Here is a 26617-nt window from a genome sequence, read left to right on the forward strand (position 1 = left end):
CTGGTACAATCTGGAATGCATTGTTCCTTTCACAACTGTAAGCCACTGGTGCCCTTAAGGCTGCGGGGCATTACTTTTCAGAGTTTGCTTTTATTGTTCTTTTATTGAAATTTAACATTTTGCTCATTCAAGTATTTCTCTCACTAGTGCTAGGAAGTTCCACTTTTCTATCTCCTGTTTTAATACTCTGCTGGATCGTTTAGATCAGGGGTCTTCAAACTTGGCCCTTTTATAACTTGTGGACTTCAACTCCCAGAATTCCTCAGCCAGACAATACAAGAATAGTCTGCAGATTCTTTACCATTATACCTTATTTTGGGAGGTAATTTTTACTGGATGACCACTCCTATAAAGGATAACAATTCTCATTTCTTCTGTTGATACTCCTTTTGTCTAACTGCAGGATAACAGAGGGCAAAGCCTTTAGAAATGCTTTTACAGACTTTGCCAGTCTCATCATTATTTCTGAGATTTACAAAAGTCTGTTTTGATCCAAGCATGGTACACTTCCAAAAACCCATGGGACAAAGAGAGGCCAATCGCTGTGGCAATCTACTAAGTATGTTGTTCTTTTACACTGGAGACCCCTGAAATCAACATCATACTGTCATCTAATTGAATGAAACCTCTGACTCAAATTACCTCCTAAGAACTTTCACTACTGCAGATGTGAAACACTACACTATGCTTATTTAGTCAGGAGCATAAATAAAACTCAGCTCTTTCCCAAGTCTTTGGGTTAGGGTGCTTGATGTTCCTGTTTTAAGGTTGTGGATGAGATGGAAGAATGCATTTCTAATTTGCAGACGACACCAAGCTGGGAGAAATAGCCAACACTCCAGAAGACAGGCTTAAGATACAGAAGGATCTGGACAGACTTGAACACTGGGCACTAACTAACAAAATGAAATTCAATGGTGAAAAAAGCAAGGTTCTACATTTAGGCAAGAAAAACCAAATGCACAAGTACAGCATAGGTGGCACCATGCTCAATAGTAGTAACTGTGAGAGGGACCTCGGAGTCCTAGTAGACAATCACCTAAATATGAGCCAGCAGTGTGCTGCAGCTGCCAAAAAGGCCAACACAGTGCTAGGCTGCATTAACAGAGGGATAGAATCAAGATCACGTGAAGTATTAATACCACTTTACAACGCCTTGGTAAGGCCACACTTGGAATACTGCATCCAGTTTTGGTCACCATGATGTAAAAAAGATGTTGAGACTCTAGAAAGAGTACAGAGAAGAGCAACGAAGATGATTAGGGGACTGGAGGCTAAAACATATAAGGAACAATTGCTAGAATTGGGTATGTCTAGTTTAACGAAGAGAAGGACAAGGGGGGACATGATAGCAGTATTCCAATATCTCAGGGGCTGCCATAAAGAAGAGGGAATCAAGCTATTTTCCAAAGCGCCTGAAGGCAGGACAAGAAGCAATGGGTGGAAACTCATCAAGGAGAGAAGCAACCTAGAACTAAGGAGAAACTTCCTGACAGTGAGAACAATGAACCAATGGAACTACTTGCCTCCAGAAGCGGTAAATGCTCCAACACTGGAAGTTTTTAAGAAGAGACTGGACAGCCATCTGTCCGAAATGGTGTAGGGTTTCCTGCCTGAGCAGGGGGTTGGACTAGATGACCTCCAAGGTCCCTTCCAACTTTACTACTACTACTACTACTATTATTATTATCTGTTCTCTTGGGTCAGTATTGTTCTTTTTATATGTAATATTTTCTTTTTAATTTTGAGAAACTGCCAAAGTCATTTTACAGAGTTGAGTTAGATGGCCCAGAAATATGAACAAATAATAGATGAATTTTCAGTGATACTGTTAGGTCCTGGGGTTCCATTTACTTTTTAAAGTGTGGCTCTAAGCTGATGCACATTGGATAACTGAGAAAGCTAAAGAATACAAAAAAAAAAAAAAAAGGTTGTGTGCTTCACTGATTATAGAAAGGCCTTAAATTGTGTCAATCCCATCAAGTTGTGATATGCGTTTAGAAAAACGAGAATCCCGAAATATCTCATTATCTTCATGTGAAACCTATAAATATTCAGGAAGTATGGATCAAACATGGAGAAACAGACAGGTTCCAGGGGATTGGACTAGATGACCTCCAAGGTCCCTTCCAACTTTATTATTGTTATTATTATTATAACTTTGGTAGTGGCTAGTTGACTAGTACAGGTAGACCTCAACTTACGACAATGAAGCTCAAAATTTTTGTTGCTAAACAAAACAGATGTTAAGTGAATTTGGCCCCATTTTACGACCTTTCCTGCCACAGCTGTTAAGTGAGTCCCTGCAGTTGATTGGTTAGTAACCTGGTTGTTAAGAGAATCTGGCTCCCCCATTCTCTTTGCTTGTCAGAAGGTCGCAAAAAGGGATCACATGACCCGGGACATTGCAACCATCATAAATACGAGCCATGTTGCCAAGAGTCTGAATTTGGATCATGTGACTTTAGGAATCCCATAATGGTTGTGTGGAAAAATAGTCATGTCATTTTTTCAGTGCTGTTGTAACTTTGAATGGTCACTAAATAAACCGTTTCTACCTGTATAAGATCTCATCTCCAGCCCATCTACGCACTGGCTTTTAATCTCTTTTCGTAGCAATTCTAATGTTTTAGCTTATTCTATTCCTATTCTATGTTTCTATTCTATTCCATATTTTCTATTCTATTCTATTCTATTCTATTCTGTTCCATATTTTCTATTCTATTCTATCTTGTATTTCTAGTCTATTCTGTTCCATATTTTCTATTCTATTCTGTATTTCTATTCTATTCCATATTTTCTATTCTATTCTATTTTGTATTTCTAGTCTATTCTATTCCATATTTTCATTCTATTCTGTGTTTCTATTCTATTCCATATTTTCTATTCTATTCTGTTTCTATTCTATTCTGAGTTTTATTCTATTCTATTCTATTCCATATTTTCAATTCTATTGTTCCATATTTTCAATTCTATTCTATTTTGTATTTCTAGTCTATTCTATTCCATATTTTCATTCTATTCTGTGTTTCTATTCTATTCCATATTTTCTATTCTATTCTGTTTCTATTCTATTCTGAGTTTTATTCTATTCTATTCTATTCCATATTTTCAATTCTATTGTTCCATATTTTCTATTCTATTCTATTCTATTCTATTCTATTCTATTCTATTCTATTCTATTCTATTCTATTCCATGTCTGAATGTTTTAATCTTATAATTTCTTTATTGTTATTTACAGTATTGTAAGTAGCCCTGAGGCGCACGGTAGACAGATGAACAGCGTAGAAATGTAATAAAATACATAAAAACGAGGGCAGGCCATCCCTTTCAGCACGCCTTAAGTAACAAAACGGAGTGCAGTACAACACCCCCTACTTTGAGATTTGTGCAGAAGAGCATTACACCGAAGGGACTCATCCCTGTTCTCCAACACAAACATACACCCACAAATACACGGGCCTGTCAGCCTGCCAACCCTTCCCCTTTCAGAAGGCAGTTACACCCACCTCACTAGGCCTCAAGCCTTCCCCGGCGTTAATCTGTCCCGCTCCGAGCCCAAGGCGGGGTCCGAAAGGCAGAAGAAGGCGCCGGCAGGTTTCCTCACAGGAGCCTTCCCGCCCGCCATGGGGGGAAAAAAGCCTTCGCCGCTCAGCTCGGCGATTCGCAGGCTCGGACGTCGTGAGGGGGGGAGGAAAAAACAAAAACAACCGAATCCGCTCGGTCTCCTCAGGGAAAAAACGACGCCGTCGCCGGCGAATGACGACACGGCGAGCTCCTCCTCCTGGGCTCCGCCCACAGCCCGGCGCCGCGCCGCGCCGCACGCGCCCCACCCCCGCCCTCTCCACTATGACGGAGAGGAAGAGGCCGGCTCCGGGAGTCGCAACGCGCATGCTCGGCGCGGCCGCCATTTTGGACGGGCCGCCGGAGTTTCTCCCGCGGTGGCGGCGGTGGTGACGGTTGGCGGCGGAGCTCGGCCCGGCTCGGCGGCGGCGGGAGCGACCTGGGTTTCGGCGGGTCCCGCTGCCGAGATGGCCAACATCGCGGTGCAGCGGATCAAGCGGGAGTTCAAAGAAGTGCTGAAGAGCGAGGAGGTCAGGCTTCCACCCCCCCCCCGGTTCTGCCCTCCCCGGGGCGGCGGGGAGGGGGCCTCATCCTGGCCCTGGGTCCCCGGCCTGCCTTTCGTCTCGGCTGCCCGGGGGGGAGAGCGCTCAGGGGGCCTGCTGGGGCTTCTCCTTCTGCAGGGGACGGGGCGAGGTCTTGGGGGGGGGCAGCCCAATGGGGGGGGGCAAGCAGGCAGGTTGAGGGGAGGGGGGTAGGTCTACCCCTCCCCCATCCTTTCCCTTTCCCCTTGAAAGGGAAAGGATTTTTTAAATCCTTTCCCTTTCAAGGGGCTGATTCCCCCCCCCCAAAATCCCAATTTAAAGGCTGCTGAGCCCTTGAAGTGTCAGGCCTCGTTTTAGAGGTTTTTGGGGGGGGGGATATGTGTAATTTTCTGAATTGTTCGAAGCCTCAGCATCCTCGCCAGCTAGGTACCAGGTGATGGGGAGTTCTAGCTCCTCGGGCACCAAAGCCAGCTGGGGGGGGCCTTTGGGCCGATCCTCAGGAGGTTGGGAGTTTCAGAGGCCTGCCCTAAGGGGAGAAAGGTGGGGGGGGGGCTTTGGGCCAGTCGCCGGGAGACTGGGAGTTCTAGTCTTGTATATGGCCTAGATTAGAAGCTGGCTGGGGGCCTTTGGGCCAGTCAGCAGGAGATTGGGAGTTCTAGTCCTGTGTATGGCGTAAAAGCTGGCTGGGGGCCTTTGGGCCATTTGCCAGGAGGCTGGGAGTTCTAGTCCTGTATATGGCCTAGATTAGAAGATTGCTGGGGGCCTTTGGGCCAGTCAGCAGGAGATTGGGAGTTCTAGTCCTGTATATGGTGTAAAAGCTGGCTGGGGGCCTTTGGGCCAGTCACCAGGAGATTGGGAGTTGTAGTCCCGTATATGGCATAGAAGTTGGATGGATGCCTTTGGGCCAGTCAGCAGGAGGCTGGGAGTTCTAGTCCTGTATATGGCGTAAAAGCTGGCTTGGGGCCTTTGGGCCAGTCAGCAAGAGGCTGGGAGTTCTAGTCTTGTATATGGGCTAGAAGCTGGTGGGGGCCTTTGGGTCAGTTGCGTTTTAGTTCTGTCTTGGCAGCAACTAAAGGGTGCCTTTGGTTAGGCCGTTCCCTCTTTCTCAGCCTGACCCACCTCACAGGGTTGTGGTTGTTACAGGGAAAATAGGAGGATGAAGGAACCTTAGGTATCTTTAACCACCTTGAGTTACTTATACAGTAATAAAGGCAGGATAAAAATCTAATGAGAGAGCCAATCTTTCTCTTTCCATTTATCGGCCCAGCAGTCTTTCATCTAGGTTGGGATGTGTCCTTACAGGCCTGCTCCTCCATCCAGTTGACCAGGTCAGAGGAAGTTTTTTCCAGTGGGATTTAAGTTAAAAGGAGCGTCATGTGCCCTGGTTGCTGAGGGTTTATCCTGGCAGCGTAATCTGGGGTCTTTGTGGAAACTTGCCTTGGACCTTTACAGATTGGCTAAGAGCTTGAGCAAGCCAGAAATATAAATTAGCACTAAGGAAGGAAGGAAGGAAATTACAAAGGCCTAGGTGTTGGTGTAGTAGTCTATTTAATTGCAGTGAGTAAGCCTTAAACTATGGTCTGTTTGCTGGCCTCCTGTGTACAAAAAGCTAAGCCCAAAACAAGTCAACAACATACCTTAATGCGGTGCATGGATGGTGTATTAAAATGCATGGGCTGTGGGAAGCTGTACTAGAATGTACCAACTATTGGAAAAATTATTGACCGCCAAATATATTTAAGATGGAGCACCTATATTTCCCTATTACACAGATATGGAAAGAATCAGATGTAATTATAACCTATATAACCATTGATTGATTAAAAGAACTGTTTGTTTCACACTTTAAATGTTCATGAGTAAAATTGCTATTTGGAGGAGCATTCATTGAGAGGATTTCTTTTTTTTTAAAAGATTCTTCTCAATACTTACATAATGGGTTATAAAAATTGACGGAGCACACATTAAAAAGCAGTTCTTTCATTTCAAAATATATTCTGTTGGCGTTGTGTATTATCAATTAGCATGATGTTCTTTCCAAAGGCCCTTTATCTCTTCATTCATATGTTCTTAGTCCACTGATATATACATATCTAATACAATATTGGCACAACTGATAATAGTAAAAAAGTGAGCGTTATAATGCATTAGATTTGTATCCTGGTCTTACTCCAATTTATTCAGAGTGCTATGTATGGTCTTAGTCTGCTCTTTTCCATTACTGTAATTCAGCGCTATTTTCACTTATTTTCACCAAATGTGAAGTATTTTGAACAAGATACTACTCAGTATTCAATACTAGTTTATTTTACAACTAAGAAATTTTTTATTCCATCCCTGACATAGATTTAGGGTGGTAATAATTCTGCTCTTCCTCAACATTAGTAAAATGTCAGCCAGATAGAAATAGATCTTTCCTTCCGATGGAATATATTTTCCTGAAATGTAAGCACTGAACTCTGAAACAATGTTTAATGTTGTATGTTAAAACAAAGATAATTGAAAGAAAGTAAAATAAGCTCGGGAACTAGCACTGAACACCTTGAAAGTGCCATTTTTCAACTTTATTGTATAAAAAGATCCAGTCAACCCAATTTTTAAATTTATTTCTATAACAGCTATAAAATAAATCCCAACAAAGATGTATCCCATCGTGGTTTAAGGAGCTTTAGCTTGCTTCTACGTTAACTTTTCAAGCATGGGGTGCACAGATAGTCCTTGACTTACAACAGTTCGCTTAGTGACTATTCAAAGTTGCAACGGCATTGAAAAATCTGACCTATGAACCTTGTTCACACTTACGGCCATTGCAGCATCCCCCCATGGTCATGTGACTAAAATCCAGATGCTTGGCAACTGGTTCATATTTATAACTGTTGCTATGTCCCATGGTCCTATGTTCATCCTTTGCCACCTGACAAGCACAGTCAATGGGGAAGCCAGATTCACTTAACCATGTTACTATTTTAACTGCAGTGATTCACTTAACAACAGTAATAATAATAGAGTTGGAAGGGACCTTGGAGGTCATCTAGTCCAACCCCCTGCTCAGGCAGGAAACCCTATACTATTTCAGACAAATGGCTGTCCAGTCTCTTCTTAAAAACTTCCAGGGTTGGAGCATTCACAGCTTCTGGAGGCAGGTTGTTCCCCTGGTTAATTGTTCTCACTGTCAGGAAGTTTCTCCTTAGTTCTAGGTTGCTTCTCTCTTTGGTTAGTTTCCATCCATTCCATCCCACTGTGACAAGAAAGATCGTAAAATGGGGCAAAATTCATGTAACAAATGTCTCACTTAGCAACAGAAATTTGGGGCTCAGTTGTGGTTTTACGTCGAGGACAACCCCATCTAACATTCACTTAACAAAACCTGGTTTATATAGCTGGATGGAGAATCACACTTCTAGAAAATTGGGAGTGCTTGTAAACGGGCTGCTTTCTAAAGGACATTTGAATTCATAATTTACGTAAGGATGTGATGTCTGTATCTGTCCTTGTTTTAGTAGAAAATTTATCGGTAATAATTGGCAGGAATTATCTGTTTTTTACAATGGTTTTAAATTCTGGAGATAGTATTCATTTGATTGAAGTAGTTTTTCCCTCAATATTGCCATCCTAATGTCAGCTGAGCAAAGAAAAATGAAGGAGCTGGTAATGCTGTTTCTAAGAGGTCCTTTGTGCTCTCTAAACCTGGTTGGTTTCTTGCAGGTTTTCATGACCCAAACCTAGATAACGTCATCAGCGCTAGGGCTGTTTCTGCATTACCAACCGTAAAGCAGTTTTAAGTTTTAAAATCGGGACCAAGATGCATAGTATATGATCTGTGCTATCTGGCCATGGATGGAGTTGGTCAGCCATCATCCAGTTCAGCGTCCTCTAAAAACTAGAGTAAGCTGCTGATAATTTGGAAAAATAAAAGCTGGATTCATATTTGTAAACAGCAGACTTACTGTCTCTTACCCAACTGGGCTAAAAAAAAAACCACTAAAATCCTTTTGGAGGCGGGTCTCCTGGTCCACGATGCATCAAAGCAGCCACAAACCATATCATTTCCACCATCCCCCATGCTTTATTGTTGGTAATTGGGTTCTTCTGATCAAATGCTGTCTTTGGATCTCACCAAGAAGTCCAAAGGGCCAAACAATTGTTGAATCTCCAGACCAAATTGTTCCAGAGGTTCCGGTCTTTATCTAGATCAGAGTCTCTCAACCTTGACCATTTTAAGGCATGTGGACTTCAACTCCCAGAATTCCACAGCCAGCGTTGCTGGCTGTGGAATTCTGGGACTTGAAGTCCACATGCCTTAAAATGGTCAAGGTTGAGAAACACTGATCTAGATGCTCATAAGCAAACTTTAGTCTTGATGTTCTTTCTGGACATCTCCTCTGCAGGTATTACTTGTGCAGCCCTTTCTAGTGGAAGACTTAACGCACTTTGATACTAGTAGTAGGAAGTAGTAGGTCGCGTGTTGAAATAGAATAGAATGGAGCTGGAAGGGACCTTGGAGGTCTTCTACTCCAGACAAGTGACTTGTCTTCTTAAAAATCTCCAATGATGAAGTGCCCATGATTTCTGGAGGCAAGCTGTTCCACTGGTTAATTGTCCTCATTATCAGGAAGTTTCTCCTTAGTTCCAGGTTGCTTCTCTCCTTGGTTAGTTTCCATCCATTGTTTCTTGTCTGCCTTCAGGTGCTTTGGAGAATAGATTGACCCCCTCGTCTTTGTCACAGCCCCTCAAATACTGGAATACTGCTGTCATGTCAACCCTGTTCCTTCTCTCTTTTTTGAAATACAATGAAAAAGTTAAAACGAATCGATGGGGTGTGCTTGTTGACATGCCTATAAATTTTACTGAACATAGCAATAATTCTTTATAGATTGATTCAGTTTTTTTAAAAGCACATAGCTACAATCTTCGTTTCCTTTTATCTGGAATAGGTTTCACTAAAAAAAAACAACTATTTCATGAAGTCTTTTAAACACACAATGTAAATGAAGATTTCTTAGAACAGGGCTTTTCAACCTTTTCACCCATTGTACCACTTTTAGGGTATGGCAACATCCGAGTACCACCAGTCGCCTAGCAAGGTGTCAAAAACCTGATGACCCCAAAAAATAAAAATAAAATAAAAGGAAAAAAAGTGATCAAGTACAGGTAGTCCTCAACTTACAACAGTTCGCTTAGTGACTGTTCGAAGTTACAATGGCACTGAAAAAACTGCCCCCCCAAGCCACAGCCGAGCAAGACACCTGCCTGCCCACCCAGCGGCGCTCTTCCTCCTGTCCGAGGTTTTCATTGTTGTGAGCATTTCTGTTGGGGATTGGCAACGGGGATGGGGTGGGGGGGTGTTTGGTTTTTATTCCCCCCCCGTCTGCTGGGTGGTTGCAGCAGGTTTTGGTCCCTTCACATGACCCTGGGACACTGTGACCGTCATAAATATGAATCAGTGGCCAAGCATCTGAATGTAAATCACAAGACCCTGGAGATGCTGCAACATTCCAGCTGATCGGCGCTTCTTCTGGGCTCAGCAGAAGCATCAGGATCAGCGCCAAGCTCCAGCTGGAAAGCGGCACTGATCCTGGTGCTTCTGCTGAGCCCTGACAGTCCCAAAGAAGTGCCGATCAGCTGGAAAGCAGCACTGATCCTGGCGCTTCCGCTGAGCCCTGACAGCCCTGCAGCTCCAGCCGTCTCTCGCTCAGGCTTGTGCGGTGTTGCCACCGATTCAGCTCATTCCCCTCACCTACTACTACTTTTCTAGGATGGTTGCGTACCACCTGCCAGGTGCCAATGTACCACAGGTGGTACCCGTACCACTGGTTGAAAAGCCCTGGCTTAGAAAATACAACTGGATTCATTTTTAATCCATTTTTTCAAAAATTCTGCCATGTGGGTTTCCCCCCCAAAAATGAATTGGAAAAATTGCCATTTTCAAGCATCGAGGCATCATAAAGTGTTTTAGAAGTAAATAGAAGACACTGAATATGATTAATATATTGAGTTCAGCACACCCAACCTGATTTACAGATATGCTCCCTAAGAATGTTATCTAAAATGGGATATTGACAGCTTTAAATTTGATTGTATCTATTTCAAAAAAAAAAAAAAAAAGGTTAAGGTTTCAGTGGAAAAATAGAACATGACCATTTTTCCGCAAGGAATTTCCATCTTTTTTAATCTATTCCATACGGCCGGGCATTATCAAAGCTTGGTTAGATGTTAACAAACTGTAATTTGTAACATCTGTGCACAAGGGGAATATACCATTAACTGCCCTCCTCCTGTATTTACTAAATACAGTAACTACATGGAAGCTTCCTGTGTAATTTAGAATTATAACAATTAATGAATCACTGCAGTTGGCTGTTAACATTTTGTGAATAGCATGACATGTTCCGAGGATTACACGATTGAACATTACAATATATCTCCTTGATATATTTGAATGGAAGCATGCCTTTCAATGAAGAAAAAAAAAGGAAGGCGGAGCAAAAACAAGTCATTCAAAGGAGCACTGTAGAGTATCACAAATTGTAGAATAAAAAAAAATGTAGGCAGCATACTGTGTTTCCCCAAAAATAAGACCTAGCCTAAAAAATAAGCCCTAGCTTGATTTTTTGGGGATAGGCCTAATATAAGCCCTACCGCAAAAATAAGCTCTAGTTTTGGGGTGAGCCTAAAAATCAAGCCTATGTGGACGGGTATATAATATACAACTTTGAAGGAACCTTAAAAGATTCGAGTTCAAACCGATTCTCAATTGACGCAAAATGCTGTAGAGATGAAACATACCCAACTAGAAATGGATTAAACTTAGCAAATGTTGCCTTTGCAACATATCCAGTCGTTGGAAGGTTATGTCCCATAGGCAAATTATATTAACGTTAAAATCGGCCATCTTGCAAACTCAAATGTGGAGAAAACCGTCCGCGGTGAAAATAATTAGGTACTTGTTGATTATTTGTGAGAAAGGGAGCTATACTCTTCCAATGCTGTCCCGAGTTATTTTCTTCGTTAGCCGAATGCTAATATAAAATTGCATTCCTCATCTTGCGGATGTCAGACGCAAAATTTTGGAAAAGCAAGTTTCCTACTTTAAAAGGAGAAAATGACAAAAGTTGTCCTTTGCTATACAGAAGCTGGTTTGAAGTTTATGACTGTTAGCATGAAAAATCAATAGAAATAAGACCTTTATATTTTTGGCTGCTGTCCCATTTCACTCGTCCTAAGAATCAGCGTCCCTGTATTCCCCTTATTTTGGAGCTGACCTGTATGTATTCTCAGAGCTCATCCATCTGCTGCAAAATGACGCGCCACTAGCTTGCCGTGTTCAAAAAAACATTTCAGAGTCTTCCTTGACTGTGTGCTTCAGCGTGCACAAAGAAGCGGGAGTGATCGGGAAAGCTGCATTTAGTAAACTAAACACAAACATGATCACGTTTTTGTTGTGCAGCACCAAAGAAGGCAGAATCCACGAGAAGCAGATTTTTTTTAATGAAGCACTTTCCAAATAAACATCACAATAGAACAGAAGAGAAATGCCTGGTCCACATTTTCCAAAGATAGCCAGGATAGAAGATGGATTTCCTTTTTTTCATATTATACTTTAATTCAATACAATAACATTAATTCCTTTCCATGTATTGGATAGATAGGTGTTCCATCCGACATACTGGAAATCAGAACGTGGTGGCAACTTTTTGTGGGAGTCGGATTGCCTTCTCTAAGGTATTTGAGACTGAAAGCATCATAAATGAGATGGGAAGACAGCGAGAAAAGCAGTTCAGGTAGTAAGGTAGATAGGTCTACAAAAAAAAAAGGGGTCATACGGGTAGTCCTCGACTTAACGATCACAATTGACCCCTCAAATTTCCGTCGCTAATCAAGGCAGTTAAGTGAATTTTGCCCCATTTTGCGCCCTTGCTTGCCACAGTGAGTCACTGACGTTAAGCTAATAACATGGTTGTTAAGTGAATCCAGCTTCCCCCATTGAATTAGCTTGTCAGAAGGTTGCAAAAGGGGATCACATGACCCCAGGACGCTGCAATCTTCAGAAATATGAAGCAGTTGCCAAACATCTGAATTTTGATCACGTGACCCAAGGGGATGCTGCAACAGTCATAAATGTGAAAAATGGTCAGTGCCGTTGTAAGTTCGAATGGGAATAGAATAGAATAGAACAGGAGAAAAAATAGAATAGAATAGAATTAGAAATAGAATAGAACAGAACAGAACAGAACAGGAGAAAGAATAGAATAGAAATAGAATAGAATACAACAGGAGAAAATAGAATAGAATAGAATAGAATAGAATAGAATAGAATAGAATAGAATAGAATAGAATAGAATAGAATAAATGAAGAATAGAATAGAATAGAATAGAGCTGGAAGGGACCTTGGAGGTCTTCTAGTCCAGCCTCCTGCTCCAGCAGGAGAACCTATACCAGTGATGGCGAACTTTTTAGAGACCGAGTGCCCAAACTGCAACCCAAAAACCACTTATGTATCGTCGGGTGCTGGGTGGGCGTGGCCGTGGTGGTAAAGGCAGACTGGGTGGCACTAAAAGGTTCAATCAATCAATTCCAACTTTGCGAGATTTTTTTTTCCCCGCGAGAAGTTGAAATTGACTGATTGAACTTTTTTTTTTTTTTTTTGCACATGTCAGCAGATGCCTAAAGCGAAAAGGTTTTATAAAACCCAGCTGAAGGCCTGGGACTGGGGCGATGGCGCCCATGCTCACAGAGAGGGCTCTCTGCATGCCACCTGTGGCACACGTGCCATAGGTTCACCCCCACTGACCTATACCATTTCAGACAAGTGTCTGTCCAGCCTCTTCTTAAAAACCTCCAGTGATGGAGCTGCCTATCTCAACCAAAGGTGCAACAGTAGATGAAGAATTTCTAAGAGAAGACAAGCTGACTTTGAGCTGCGGAAGAAGAGAAATGATTGAATGTGGACTCTGAGGTGTATTTAATGGAGGCCATAAATAACAACTGCCAAGGGGAATGTTTCATTTTTATTTTTCACAATCTGTAGTTTTGAAAGATCGTGGGGATACTGTTGTAGGTTAGTTGATTTTGGAGGGGGAGGAATCACCATTGAAAAATGAGTACATTATATTGCTTCCAGAGGCGTTAAGCATTCATTCTACTGTAGGTCTTCCAGAGTGGGGGAAAAAAAAGAATCTAGCATTTGCAGACACAGACTCCCAAATAAATATTTGTAAAGGTTAGACAGCTAAGTCTGTTAAAGGCCTCTGAGAGGCAAATTAGTGGTAGTGAACTAGAGCGACTTGTTTAACAACATTATTTTACACAATAATATTTGCAGTAATACAGACGTTGTGCTCAGGCGGAAAAATTGTGGAGGGTATAGGCTGGCTATATAAAAACTTGCTGGAAATATTTCACAAGGGCAGGGTTTTATTTATACACTCCAATTGTAACATTATTGAAGCCTCTTCAAAATGGTTTTAACCAGTAGGAACAAGAAAATTGATCTAAACGGAAGCCACTTTGCCGAGCACCAAAGGATAATGGAAATCTTTCTGGTCACTTCCAGTAAAACGACAACCGTTTTAATACCATACCCTGAGTACTTTGGGGTCCTTCGTTTCCAACACACCCAGAAAAACTAAGGACCACCTAGAGTGACTAGCTACTAGGAGATAAAGTGGTAGTTGGTTTATTGCAAACGTGCAATTGGACTGTGAGAAACGTTAATCCCCAAAACAAATGTGTTTATGCTTCTTAGGAAAAGTAGTACAATCTAAAAAGAAAAATACGTGCTATTTAGACATAAACGTGTCATTAGTTTCTTAACCGTACATGTAAACATGTCGGATATAATTGGGGAGAGTCACCAAGTTTGGCGTGATGTAAACAGGCAGCCCGTGGCGAGTATTAAGCGACTTAAAAACAATAGGGAGGTATAAATTACATTCCAAAGGAAGATGAGATAATGGGAAGGATTTCCAGTTTCAGCAAAGTGACCAATTAGACTTAGGTCCACATTTAATTTTAATCTGCGAATGGATTTCAGGACAGAATCTGCCGTTCCCCCCCCCCCCCCGAACTAATCTGATTCCTTCAACCCTGTGTAGAATTCATTTTCTGGTGTAGGATATACAAATGAGAGCAAAGCATACCTCAGTTGACACCTTTTGTAAGCAAATAAAGCTCCATTATAAACAGTTAATGGAGAGTCTCAGTTCATCCAGGTTCTGGTTGTCCCAAAGGTGAGTTTTCCAGGAGGCAACTGGATTTCCTTTGTTTTTCTTTGAAGACGTTTCTCTTCTCATCCCAGAAGCTTCTTCAGCTCTGACTGGATGGTGGGGAAGGGAAGGATTCATACCCCTGGCAGACAGCTGGTCATTTGCCTTCTTTTAGAGCAGGGGGTCTTCAAACTTGGCCCTTTTATGACTTGTGGACTTCAACTCCCAGAATTCCTCAGCCAGGCACGCGTGCCTGGCTGAGGAATTCTGGGAGTTGAAGTGCACAAGTCATAAATGGGCCAAGTTTGAAGAGAGGGTCGTTGAGGCAACTTTATCTGTGTCCCCCGCATCCATTTGCACCACTCAGGTGACCTGAGGACACAGGTAAACCTCCAAGTGGCCTCAACGACTCTCTGAAAGAAGGCAAATGACCAGCCCTCTGCAAGGAGTATAAATCCTTCCATTCCCCACCCTCCAGTCAGAGCTGAAGAAGCTTTTGGGATGTGAAGCGAAACGTCTTCCAAGAAAAGAAGGTCCAGTTGCCTCTTGAAAGAGCATCTTTATAAACACAAAATGTCAAGATAAATTATTGACTCCTTTCCTCCTGCATGCTTTCCCCCCCCCCCCCTTCGAGCAATTTTGCTAAAAGAATTCAGAAGCCGGGACCCTTTTACAGGTGTAGCTTTGATATCACCACATAATACCATCATTATTTTGCCTTAAAAGTATGTTCACAGATGCCTAGCAGTGGAAATATTGATCAATCATGTTCTGCAGTTGCTTTTGGTTTGCTTTTCCAGCAAAACGGCCCCAGTGATTGAAAAGCAGAGAACAGTGGAATATATAAACCCCTGTTGCCTGCTACCACTATTTGGGGAATGTTTTCTAATACTTATAATGAGAAGATGTTATTATTTTTAAAAAAAAAGAGAAACGTGAAGGTATTCTCAAGTTAAAGCTTCAGTCTTGGGGATTATGTGGATATACCCATAAAGTTAGTTTGTCATTCTTTCTTCCAGGGATATTTCCCAGTAAATTGCTCCACTTACCAGTATAAGTTACCGCTTTGAAATGTCCTGTTGATTTATCAACATACTAACAAATCCTAAACCTGTTGAGCTTCCAAGCCAAGATCCTGTTGGTCGAGACCAGGGGTAGGCAACCTTGGCTCTTTTATGACTCGTGGACTTCAACTCCCAGAATTCCTGAGCCAGCCATGCTGAGGGGAAAGGGAGAGGTTTCCAAGCTGAGCCATGCTGGTTCAGGAATTCTGGGAGTTGAAGTCCACGAGTCATAAAAGAGTCGAGGTTGCCTACCCCTGGTCAAGACACTTCTTCTGCCTATTGAGACATGCCAAATAATATGCAAGAATCTGACTTTCCCGTTGACTTGGCTTGTCAGAAGCGGAATCACATGTCCCTGGGATGCTACAAACCGTCATAAATACATACCAAGGGCCAAACAACAGAATTTTGATCAGGTGATCGTGGGGACGGTGCAACGGTCTTAATGGGGAAAACGGTCGGTCACTTTTTCCCGTGGTAGCTTCGTAACCTCAGACGGTCACTGAAGGACTACCTGCATATTATTTAAAATATCTTCATTGAATGTCTGTGTCAACGCTGCTAACATCGGATGTTCTTGCTTTGACAATATATGAAGAAGCAGCCAATTCCCCCTTAAACGTGTGTTACTTTTAGCGTTAGAATTAAATGAGACTTGGGGGGGGGAAGGAAGAATGTGTATGGGAATTAGTTAGACATAACAACATCGTAGTAGAATGTTTTTCAAGGTTGTTTGAAATAAGAGATGATAAGGAATGGTGGGTTGGAGAACTGGAGGGAAGGTCTGCATTTCAAACTAATTGGAGGATGTGATTTATGACTGTTAATTAGAGGAGGGAACTGTACTTTGATACTATGTGTTTAGGGGAAGGGAATTCAGATTTCGGCTTCGACCGTGTACGTGCCGGTAAACAATGCCTTGAAGTTCTTTGAAGAGTTTCATCTGCCGGAACCATGACAGTCTGTGAATGTCTATAGTGGTAGGATTACAGCTTTGATCTGATATTGAAATCACAAAGTCGTGGGATAGACTGTTAGTGCAGCTATAGAAGTTAGAGTCCTCTACTATTGAACGATCAGGGGTTGAGAGAAGCACGGCCCAACTACTAGGAAGATGAGGAGCGGGTTGATGCTCCACGTATCAAAAGCTTAGGCTAGAAATTGCTAGCAGTAGCAACCGTGTGGTTTATATAGTTTTGGGTCTCGGCTGCTGTTTTCTAGCAGTTTTTGGAAGGATCCCTGTGGAACGTTTTATAGCACAGAGGTCCCCAACTTTTGGGGCACCAGGGACCGGTTCCACGGAGAGGTTTTTCCGCGGACCGGAGGGTGCGTGGTTTTGTGTGCTGCCTGCATCCCACGGATGGGATTTTTTTTTTTTTTTTTTTTTTTGTGGGCCAGTTGCTGGCATGCCGCGGACCGATATCGGTCCACGGACCAGGGATTGGAGACTCCTGCTATACAATTGAGTATTTGATCAATGTAAAGAGAACTGAAAGGATTGGGCTCAAATTTGAAATTAAAAGGCAATTATCAAGACAAGCGTATATGGCTAATTCATCTCTCTAGATCAGTGGTTCTCAACCTTTTTAATGCCGCGACCCCCAACCGGTCGTAAGTCTAGGACTACTCAACTGGTGCAGCACCGTTTGCAGAATGGGACTTTTGGCGGGCTCAGCAGGGCAGAGACAGCCTGGACAATTCCTATTGGCTTTGGAAAGCCCATAGAATTAGACTCTATTCAAGAGAGTCTAATTCTATTGGCTTTCAAAACCCAATAGAATAAAAGGGAGGAGCACAGCTAAGGAAAAGGGGGAAAAAAGTGGCGGACTGCGTTGTTTGGCGAACCCCATGAAATGGTCATTCGACCCCAAATGGGGTCCCGACCCACAGGTTGAGAACCGCTGGTCTAGATTTAAATAAAAAAAAAACCAAAGAATCCAATTCATAGTAAACCTCTAACTGTTTTTTTTTTCTGTTTTGTTTTTAAGACGAACAAAAATCAAATTAAAGTAGATCTTGTAGATGAAAATTTTACAGAATTAAGAGGAGAAATAGCAGGACCTCCGGACACACCGTATGAAGGCAAGTAATTTTTTCCTGCCAATCTTAAGATTTTTTTTTCTAATCTTGCTAATTCCTAAAGCTTGCGAGTGCAATATGTTTTGAAAGCTCTTTGCCAAACACCATAAATATTTTGCAAATATAAATATTGTAATTTACCCCTGAAATTAATCTTTAATGCAAGGATAACCAAGTTGCTGTCGGGTTTATAGTACTCATGCGGGTGTGTAAACTCTCACAGTTCTTGTGGTCTGTTTTTTTTTTGGGGGGGGGTGGAAGTATGGCTTAATTTACCAGTCAAAATATCTTAAATATTTGAAACGGCATTCGGTCATTATTACTTGCTAGTTTTTCCACAATGAAACAATTGCACAAGGATTCAGTTTTACATTAATAAGACAGCTAGAGCAAGGTAAAAATATAGGGTATTCTGTTTCCCTAAAGCAGTTACCTGGGCATCCTCAAGGTATGTGTATTTAAATTCTGAACATTGAGAACTCTCAGAATACGGATAATATTTTAAGAATTAGAAGTCCCAAGTTGTAAAAAGCCAACCCAAATGTCATTGCCAGATAGCAACCAAAATGGTTGGGGGACCCACTGTCTATAGGTTGATTTTTTTTCACTGAAAATGTAACTGTCGGACAGGTTTTTTGGCACTTTTATTTATTTTTTTCTTTTCTCACCTTCCCTTCCTTGACTCAGCCTAGCAACAAAATCCCCAGGCAGCTGGTGGGGAATCTGTTGATAGGCAAATATATAGAAAGTTTAAGTACATTGAGATCTGTGTTTTTCTGCTCTGGTGAAAAGATCTGGTGAAAAGCTGTCCTAAAAAAAATATGAATGACAAATGCTTGGAACTGTTAACGGAAAACACTTTTTTGAAAGTACAATGCGTCTTCCTTCATTTAAGGCAGGGGTCTTCAAATTTGGCCCTTTTATGACTTGTGGACTTCAACTCCCAGAATTCCTCAGCTAGGCATGCTGGCTGAGGAATTCTGGGAGTTGAAGTCCTCAAGTCATCAAAGGGCCAAGTTTGAAGATTCCTGATGTAAGGCAAAGGTGGGGAAACAATGGCCCCCTTTATGACTTGTAAACTTCAGCTCCCAGAATCCCTCAGCCAGCATGGCTGGCTGAGGAATTCTGGGAGCTGAAGTCCACAAGTCATAAAGGGGGGGGGTCATCGTTCCCCACCCGATTTGAAGACTTGGATGTTCATTTAAAACGGTTAGCGAATAGCTGTGGAGACTTCTTTTCATTTTAATATAGGGGTTTTTTTTGGGAGAACCCTTAAATTGTCACTGGAGTATTGGGATATAGTCTCAGCTTCGTTCAGTCAAATGGAGGATTTCATTACAGCTTTTCGTAAATTGTGCCAAGGGCTTAAAAGACAAAGGAACAAATAAAAGCAATTAGTGTGGTATTACAGGTGATGCTCTAAAGGATTTCCACCTCAAGGGGTTTGCAAACTCTGTCTAATAGTTATAATGGTAGGGGTAAACAGGCTGGAAGGCAATCAGTACAGTTTCCAGCTCCATTATAAAAGGAGTCCATTCTGCCCTAGAACTAAAGCAAACGTTTAAAAATCCCATTGTTTTTTTTTTAACATAAAAGCAAGTTCAACGCTGTGAAAAATTAATGTCTGATAAGTCTTCAATGTGGTTATATCTTCTGGTTTTTATAGGAGGAAGATATCAATTAGAAATAAAAATTCCAGAAACGTATCCTTTTAATCCCCCTAAGGTATGGTGAACATAATTATTGTGAATAATTCTTTGGATTCTTTATTTAGAGTTGAAACTTTTTTACGCAGTGGTTTTGTGTTTTTTTTAAAATTTGTCCTGGCTGCCCCTTCAAGGTCTTTCTAATTGAATACAGCCCCCCCCCCCCAAGAAAAAACCCCATTTATCTTTTATGATGCTTTGTCAAAAAATCCCTGCTTATGAAATGCTTTATTGTACGACAAAACTCCCAATTGTGTAAAAATAATTCGTTGTCTCTCTGCGTTAAGTGTGACAACCTGTACTAATATCATTTCAATGAAATAAGAATTTTTAACGAGAACGCTTTTTGTAATGGTCAAGGATAATATTAGCAAATTGCATATATGCTTGTTTGTGTTTTCCGTGGAACCGATGGGTGAAAATGTTTATTTTTCTTGGATACTTTTAAAACAAAAAAAAAAAACAGATCAGTGATAAAACTGTAGCAAATTGCCGAAGTAAGGTTTTTCCCCTGTAACAATAATAATAAAGAAATAATAACAGTAATAATTGTACAGAATTTGTACAGAATTTCTATATTCTCATCTGTGAATCAGTGACAACTAATACAATTAAGAGCTTTAATTGAAATGATCCAGTGAAGCTGTACTTCTTTCACTCAATTCTTATAAATCACAACACATTTTTAAAAAGGAGCCTAGGCCAGGGTTAGGCAACCTTGGCTCTTTGATAACTTGTGGACTTCAACTCCCAGAATTCCTGAGCCAGCCATGCTGAGGGGAAAGGGAGGTTTCCAAGCTGAGCCGTGCTGGCTCAGGAATTCTGGGAGTTGAAGTCCACGAGTCATGAGGGGGCCATAGTTCCCCCATGCTGGCTCAGGAATTCTGGGAGTTGAAGTCCACGAGTCATAAAAGAGCCAAAGTTGAAGACCCCTGCTCTACTCGGTCTAGAATTCTTCTAGATCAGAGAGTCTTCAAACTTGGCCCATTTATGACTGGTGGACTTCAACTCCCAGAATTCCTTAGCCAGGCACGCTGGCTGAGGAATTCTGGGAGTTGAAGTCCACCAGTCATAAAAGAGCCAAGGTTGCCTACTACCCCTGGGAGGACGAGCGCCCTTTATAGTGGTTCAGCACACAATTTCATGCCTCATCCACCAAAATTCGGTCCTTGACAGTCCAAATGCAGATAACTTAAAACTCAGGAAGGCCACTTAGAACAGGCCACACCTGCCCCCCTCCCCCCTTTGGCCTGGAAAGTTTGTCCCACACACTTTTCTAGCTCTCCAAAGTCCCAACATTGCTCCTGCGCTTCCGTCCGTGTCCGATCAAGAGGTCTTCCTTCACAAAAGCTGCCATCAAACGAAAGGTTATGCCCCAAGAACGTGTGTTCTGAAACTTGAGACACCCCTTCTTCTCAAGAACAATGTTAATAACCGAGGAGTGGAATGCAGTAAGTTAGAGGGGCAGAAAGAGACTGACTTAGTTCTCAGCTTCTCCCAGGGATCTTTAGTTTGAAAGATTTTTTTATTATTATTATTTATTAAAAGCAAGAAGCAGATTAGAGGTGGGTTTAGAACAGAGGGTCTTCAGACCTGGCCCTTTGGTGACTTGTGGACTTCAACTCCCAGAATTCCTCAGCCTTTGTGCCTGGCTGAGGAATTCTGGGAGTTGTAAGTCCACAAGCGTCATAAACGGGCCAAGTTTGAAGACCCCCTGATCCAGGAGAATTCTAGACCGAGTAGAGCAAGAGTCTTCTTCAAACTTGGCCCGTTTACGACTTGAGGACTTCAACTCCCAGCATTCCTCCGCCAGCGTGCCTGGCTGAGGAATTCTGGGAGTTGAAGCCCACAAGTCATAAATGGGCCACGTTTGAAGACCCCTGGCTTAGAACTTGGAGAAGTAAGTGTTTCTGATGCTGATTGTCATGAGATTGTCATCATCTCCCCACCAAAATCTAGGTTTAATGTTCCTGTCTTCCCCAAGCTATTGGGAGGTGAGATTAGTCTGGTTTTGTGTCCTTGTGAGAAGGTCTGAATGAGGGAACTGTGGTTGTAGCTGTAGCAGCGGGCTCTCTTTTTGTCACGGACAAAATACAACCCTTGACAGTATTGAGCACCACGACCAATATCTGGGGGCCGTTTTTCTCAAAACTCTAGATCAGTGGTTCTCAACCTTTTTAATGCCGTGACCCCCCCCCACCGGTCGTAAGTCAAGGACTACTCAACCGGTCGTAAGTCGAGGACTACTCAACTGGTGCAGCACCGTTTGCAGAATGGGACTTTTGGCGGGCTCAGCAGGGCAGAGACAGCCTGGACAATTCCTATTGGCTTTTGAAAGCCAAGAGAATTCGACTCTATTCAAGAGAGTCTATTCTGTTGGCTTTCAAAAGCCAATAGAATAAAAGGGAGTAGCACAGCTAAGGGAAAGGGGGAAAAAATGGCGGACTGCATTGTTTGGCGACCCCCGTGAAATGGTCGTTCGACCCCAAATGGGGTCCCGACCCACAGGTTGAGCTCTAGATGAAGGTTTTGGCTACGTAGGAGCACAGAACACAAAACACGAATTCAAAATAAATACCAGTCTGAATCTGAAGAACGCAGATGTTAAGATTATCACTGCTTTGGGGACCAGCCGACATTGTCCATTAAAACACTGTAAAATTGTCCTGTACGGCAGGGACCCCCAACCCCTGTCCGTGGCCCGGTGCCAGGCTGTGGCCCGTTGGGATCCAGACGTGGCGGGCAAGCACACAGAGCTGCATTTGTGTAAGTGACATGCACCCCCACAAAACCATCCCTACCACAGTCCACAGAGTCGTAACGGTTGGGGACCACTGTAGTACGGTACTTGCCCATTACGTAGGGCGGATTTTCAGCACCGCTTCTCTTCTGTTTTAGGTGCGGTTTATTACCAAAATCTGGCATCCTAATATTAGCTCAGTCACTGGAGCTATCTGTTTGGATATCCTAAAAGATCAGTGGTAAGGTTCCGTGCAACATTCGCTATCTCCCATCATCTACAGCCAGGGTGTACGTGTGAACTCAATTCCAACCCGTTTTGTTTTTTCCCCCAGGGCTGCAGCGATGACTTTAAGAACAGTGTTGTTATCCTTGCAAGCCCTTCTGGCAGCTGCGGAACCCGATGACCCTCAAGATGCAGTCGTGGCAAATCAGGTACAACTTTTTGATCCCTTTTCCATTTTAGAAAATCCCCTTTTTCAAGGGTACCGTATATGCCGGCGTATAAGGCAACTTCCGCAAGCACTAAAATTGGCGCCAAAGACGGGGGTCGTCTTATACGCCGAGTCGTCTTATACGCCGGAAATACTGGTCGTTTCCGGCGTATAAGGCGACGTTTCTAGGAATGCGGCTCGTCGCCAAAGACGGGGGTCGTCTTATACGCTGAGTCACTTTGTACGCCAGCATATACGGTACTTTTTTTTCCCTAACAGGAAGAAGAGCTTTAAAAATCTGAAAACAAGCTAGTGAAAAATATGCTTTTCTTTTTGCTCCCCCCCCCCTTGCTGGCTTTCCGAGGAAAAAGTCAAGAGTATTACACATTTACACATTTCTCCACACTAGATACAGATTGTGTCCTTTCTGTAAGATTTCACGTGGTCTCTCTCCCTCTCTCTCTCTCTTTTTTTTCCTTTGACACAGTACAAACAGAATTCAGAAATGTTTAAACAGACAGCTCGGCTTTGGGCGCACGTTTACGCTGGAGCACCCGTTTCTAGTCCGGAATATACCAAGAAGATAGAAAATCTTTGTGCTATGGGATTTGATAGGGTAAGCCTCGCCTTCTCGTATAGGCACCGTTGCCAAGTGCGCTAAACTTTTAATTTTATTTTTTTATTAACCCAATCCCTTTTCCCAAGATCCAGAATTACAGGTAGTCCTTGACTTACGGCCATAGCTGAGCCCATTTCCACTGCTAACTAGGGCGGTGGTTAAGGGAATGTTTGCACAACGTCCTGACTTTTCTTCCCACCGTTCTTAAGCGAATCACGGCGGCTCTAACACGCTTGTTTGGTGAATCTGGCTTCCTGATTGGCTCGGCGGGTCAGAAGGTCGCAAAAGGAGGATCACGTGATCCTCAAAATTCAACCTCTGAATTTTGATCACGTGACCCTGGGGGTGCTGCCATAGGTTGTTAAGTGCGAAAAAGGGTCCTAAGTCACTTCTTCCCACTGTTGTTGTAACTTGGAACGGCGACAAAACAAATGTTAAGTGCAGGACTATCTGTACCAGTGGTCTTCAAACTTGGCCCTTTTATGACTTGTGGACTTCAACTCCCAGAGTTCCTCAGCCAGGCACGCGTGCCTGGCTGAGGAACTCTGGGAGTTGAAGTCCACAAGTCATAAAAGGGTCAAGTTTGAAGGCCTCTGATCTAGTAGAATTCTAGACTGAGTAGAACAAGAGTCTTCAAACTTGGCCCTTTTATGTCTTGAGGACCTCATGGCTGAGGAGCTCTGGGCGTTGAAGTCCACAAGTCATAAAAGGGCCAAGTTTGAAGACCCCTGTTTAGTGGTTTCTTTTCTGTGGGAGCTACTGCTGCTTGAGAAATTTCGTGGAGCTGCATTCCATACGGTTCTGTGCTAAGTCTCTTGCTTCAGTTTAGCCCAGGGGTAGGCAACCTTGGCTCTTTTATGACTTGTGGACTACAGCTCCCAGAATTCCTGAGCCAGCGTGGGGGAACTATGGTCCCTTCATGATTCGTGGACTTCAATTCCCAGAATTCCTGAGCCAGTCACGCTGAGGGGAAAGGGAGAGGTTTCCAAGCTGAGCCATGCTGGCTCAGGAATTCTGGGAGTTGAAGTCCAGGAGTCATCAAAGAGCCAAGGTTGCCTAGCCCTGGTTTAGCCCTTGTCGGAGGTGTGCTTTCTATTACAGCCAGGTGAAAATTGTGGGTTGTTTTTTTTTTAAAGTACGGGGCCCTTTCTGACCTCAGTTGCTTTTTTGTCTTTTTTTTTGCAGAATGCGGTAATAGTGGCCTTGTCATCAAAATCATGGGATGTAGAGAGAGCGACAGAACTCCTTCTGAGTAACTGAGCCCTGTGCGGCAACTGCTTCAGCGTAGCCCAACTTGCCTGTTCTGGAGGAACGTCACCACCTCTCTCTTCTTTTTAGGTTTCAATATAGATTCTCTTTTAAAAAAAAAAAAAAAACTGACATTCTCGCCTGATGCTATCTAGGCCCTATTGGAGACTGAAAAAAACAAAAACAAAACAAAACTGCTCTGTAAATAAAGCTAATTAAACATCTGTGTAAATTTTAAACAAAAAAAAAAACCCAAGGGGGAAATACTTTAATTTTTTTTTTGTTTTAGTTTTTTCCTTACTAAATATTGTAAATTCCTGGAGCTTGGCTAAAAATCGGAAACCAACTTGGTGGGGACGGAACCTGTTCTGCCGTAGCGTTAGCGGCGCGACCGAGTCCGATGTCAGGAATTTGCGCCAGGATTTTTTTTTGACTTTTATTCAGAACCCATCAGGTTGTGTCTGTAATCATCAAGCGTTGTTGATGTCACCCATCCCGGCTCCCTTACCGTGTTTTGTTTTTTTTTAATGGATCCTACATGCCTGTGGACTGACCTTATATTTGCATGCTTGTACTTTACATAGACACTTTAAGCAATTATTGGGGGGTGAAGTGAACAAAACACCACTCGGAGTACTTGAGTACTCATCCTTGTAACTTTTTTTTGCCTAAAGATTTTCCAGGTGGGTCTCGGAAACTCAAAATACGGGGGGCTGACTCTGATATTTGCGCCACCGTCGGGGTTAACAACCCCGAACACTCTCCTCCTTCCCAGCCTCCCCTTCAGCTGCACACACAGTGGCAATAATCACACACTATGACCTCTCCAGAATTTGTGGGGTTATCGGTGCCATCTAGCCTAGTTTTCCCACTTCACGTGGTTCTCCTTTTGAATAATACCCCGTACGAGTGTTTCCAGCGTTGTAATTTCTACACAATTGTATAAAGGTTTGGGATCTTTGGACATAGCACAAACCAGTGGAGCTGCTGTTTTATTTCTTCCGCAGGAATCAAACCTCTTTCAATAAATTCTGGCTAGAATGAATTTACTGAAAAGAACTGGGTCTCTGTTAACATTGAGAATGCCACCCTTTTTTTATATTAGCCTACGCTGTTGTGATGCTGTCAGCTTTTGGGACATAATTAGCAGTTGCTTATAAAGGGTTATGCAAGACACCCCCCACCCCTTGTGTGCATTTTTCCCTAACTGACATTTGGAAATCTTGTTGGTTTTTTATTTTACATATATGTTAAATGTCGGTAGTAAATTTCTCCAGGATGAATGGTCCTGCTAAAAGAACAGTGTATCTTTGTATTGATTGAGAGATCTGAACACTCCAGGTTGTTAAGTTTTATATAAGGCCCAAACACCTACTTTTTGCTGAAAGTTAGGGAGAATTTCGGCGCTGCCCTGCAAATTCTTCTAAGCGAAATGCAATGGCGCACATGGAGCATAATCAAATTATTTTTCTTAGTCCAATTTCTTATGTACTGTAGATAGAAACGTTTACATTAATAATCTTGTGTTTTAACTGAAGAACAGGCAATGAATGGGCTACTGGTAGTTTTTGCTAATCTGTCGTACGTTACATTACTGTTAAAAAATAATAATAATGAGCAGTCAAGATGGGCGTGCAGGATTCCCTTCTGCAAGATATTCAAATTATCGATCGTCTCGGATATTATGACGCAGAAAATAATAATTATTTGTGCAATATGAGGCACTGCTTTTTCACATCCCATTTCTGCATCCAGTTGATTGTGTGATTTATTTTACAGTCATGTAAATCACTGGCAGAAGCCAAAGGAAATGTGACTTTTTTTTAATTTTGGTTGGTATTTCTTTGATATTTATTATTTTTTTAAAAAAACAATAATTGTTGCTGCTCAACATTTTTGTTAAAATCCTAGCTGGGGCAAATGCAGCCCTGACAATTTGCCATTTGTGTTTGTATTTTTTTTTTTAACGGTCTATGTTTTGATGAGATCATCACGATATTATTTACCCTGGTGGTAATTGTGTAAACACAGATTTCATATTTCCTTGTTCTTTACGCATCATTAAAAGAAAGAACTCGGAAGTAGTTAGCTGGGATAAAACGTCTCTTGCTTTTATATTTTGATAAATCTAAGGAAAGTTCTGTGATTTATGTCAAAATGAAATTAGGAAAGCCTTGAACGCAGGACGGTGCTTGTGATATACACACAGGTAGTCCTGGACTTACAAACAATTCGTTTAGTGACCGTTCAAAGTTAACAACGGCACTGGTAAAAGCGGCCTGTGACCATTTTTTTCACACGGCCTTTGGAGCAGCCCCATGATCATGTGATCAAAATCCAGAGGCTCGGCAACTGGCATGTACTTATGACTGTTGCGGTGTCCTGGGGTCACGTGATCCCCTTTTGCGGCCTTTT

General features: G+C 42.4%; 2 protein-coding genes across 2 annotated transcripts in view; one reads left to right on the plus strand and one right to left on the minus strand.

Annotated features, from left to right (window-relative positions):
- Window positions 1–3731, minus strand: part of SMIM14 (small integral membrane protein 14) — a 32435-nt gene extending 28704 nt beyond the window's left edge. Inside the window, exon 1 of the mRNA XM_039325270.1 lies at window positions 3511–3731. The gene's annotated coding sequence lies outside the window, so the exon portion shown is untranslated. The remainder of the gene's footprint in view (window positions 1–3510) is intronic.
- A 160-nt stretch (window positions 3732–3891) lies between these two features.
- Window positions 3892–25251, plus strand: UBE2K (ubiquitin conjugating enzyme E2 K). The gene is made up of 7 exons (XM_039325268.1): window positions 3892–4095; window positions 17366–17459; window positions 19123–19181; window positions 22061–22143; window positions 22237–22336; window positions 22823–22951; window positions 24140–25251. The coding sequence occupies exons 1-7, from the start codon at window positions 4033–4035 to the stop codon at window positions 24212–24214; spliced, it is 603 nt and encodes a 200-aa protein (XP_039181202.1). The 5' UTR covers window positions 3892–4032; the 3' UTR covers window positions 24215–25251.
- The last annotated feature ends 1366 nt before the right edge of the window (window positions 25252–26617 follow it).

This window comes from Crotalus tigris, unplaced genomic scaffold (genome assembly GCF_016545835.1).
Source record: "Crotalus tigris isolate CLP2741 ecotype Arizona unplaced genomic scaffold, ASM1654583v1 scf7180000024321.1087588, whole genome shotgun sequence".
NCBI classification, from domain to species: Eukaryota; Metazoa; Chordata; class Lepidosauria; order Squamata; family Viperidae; genus Crotalus; species Crotalus tigris.

Coding starts and splice junctions, on each gene's coding strand:
- UBE2K (XM_039325268.1), top strand. CDS start 4,033: ATGGCCAACATCGCGGTGCAGCGGATCAAGCGGGAGTTCAAAGAAGTG. Junction 17,460..19,122: donor TCCGGACACACCGTATGAAG/GCAAGTAATTTT, acceptor TGGTTTTTATAG/GAGGAAGATATCAATTAGAA. Junction 19,182..22,060: donor ATCCTTTTAATCCCCCTAAG/GTATGGTGAACA, acceptor CTTCTGTTTTAG/GTGCGGTTTATTACCAAAAT.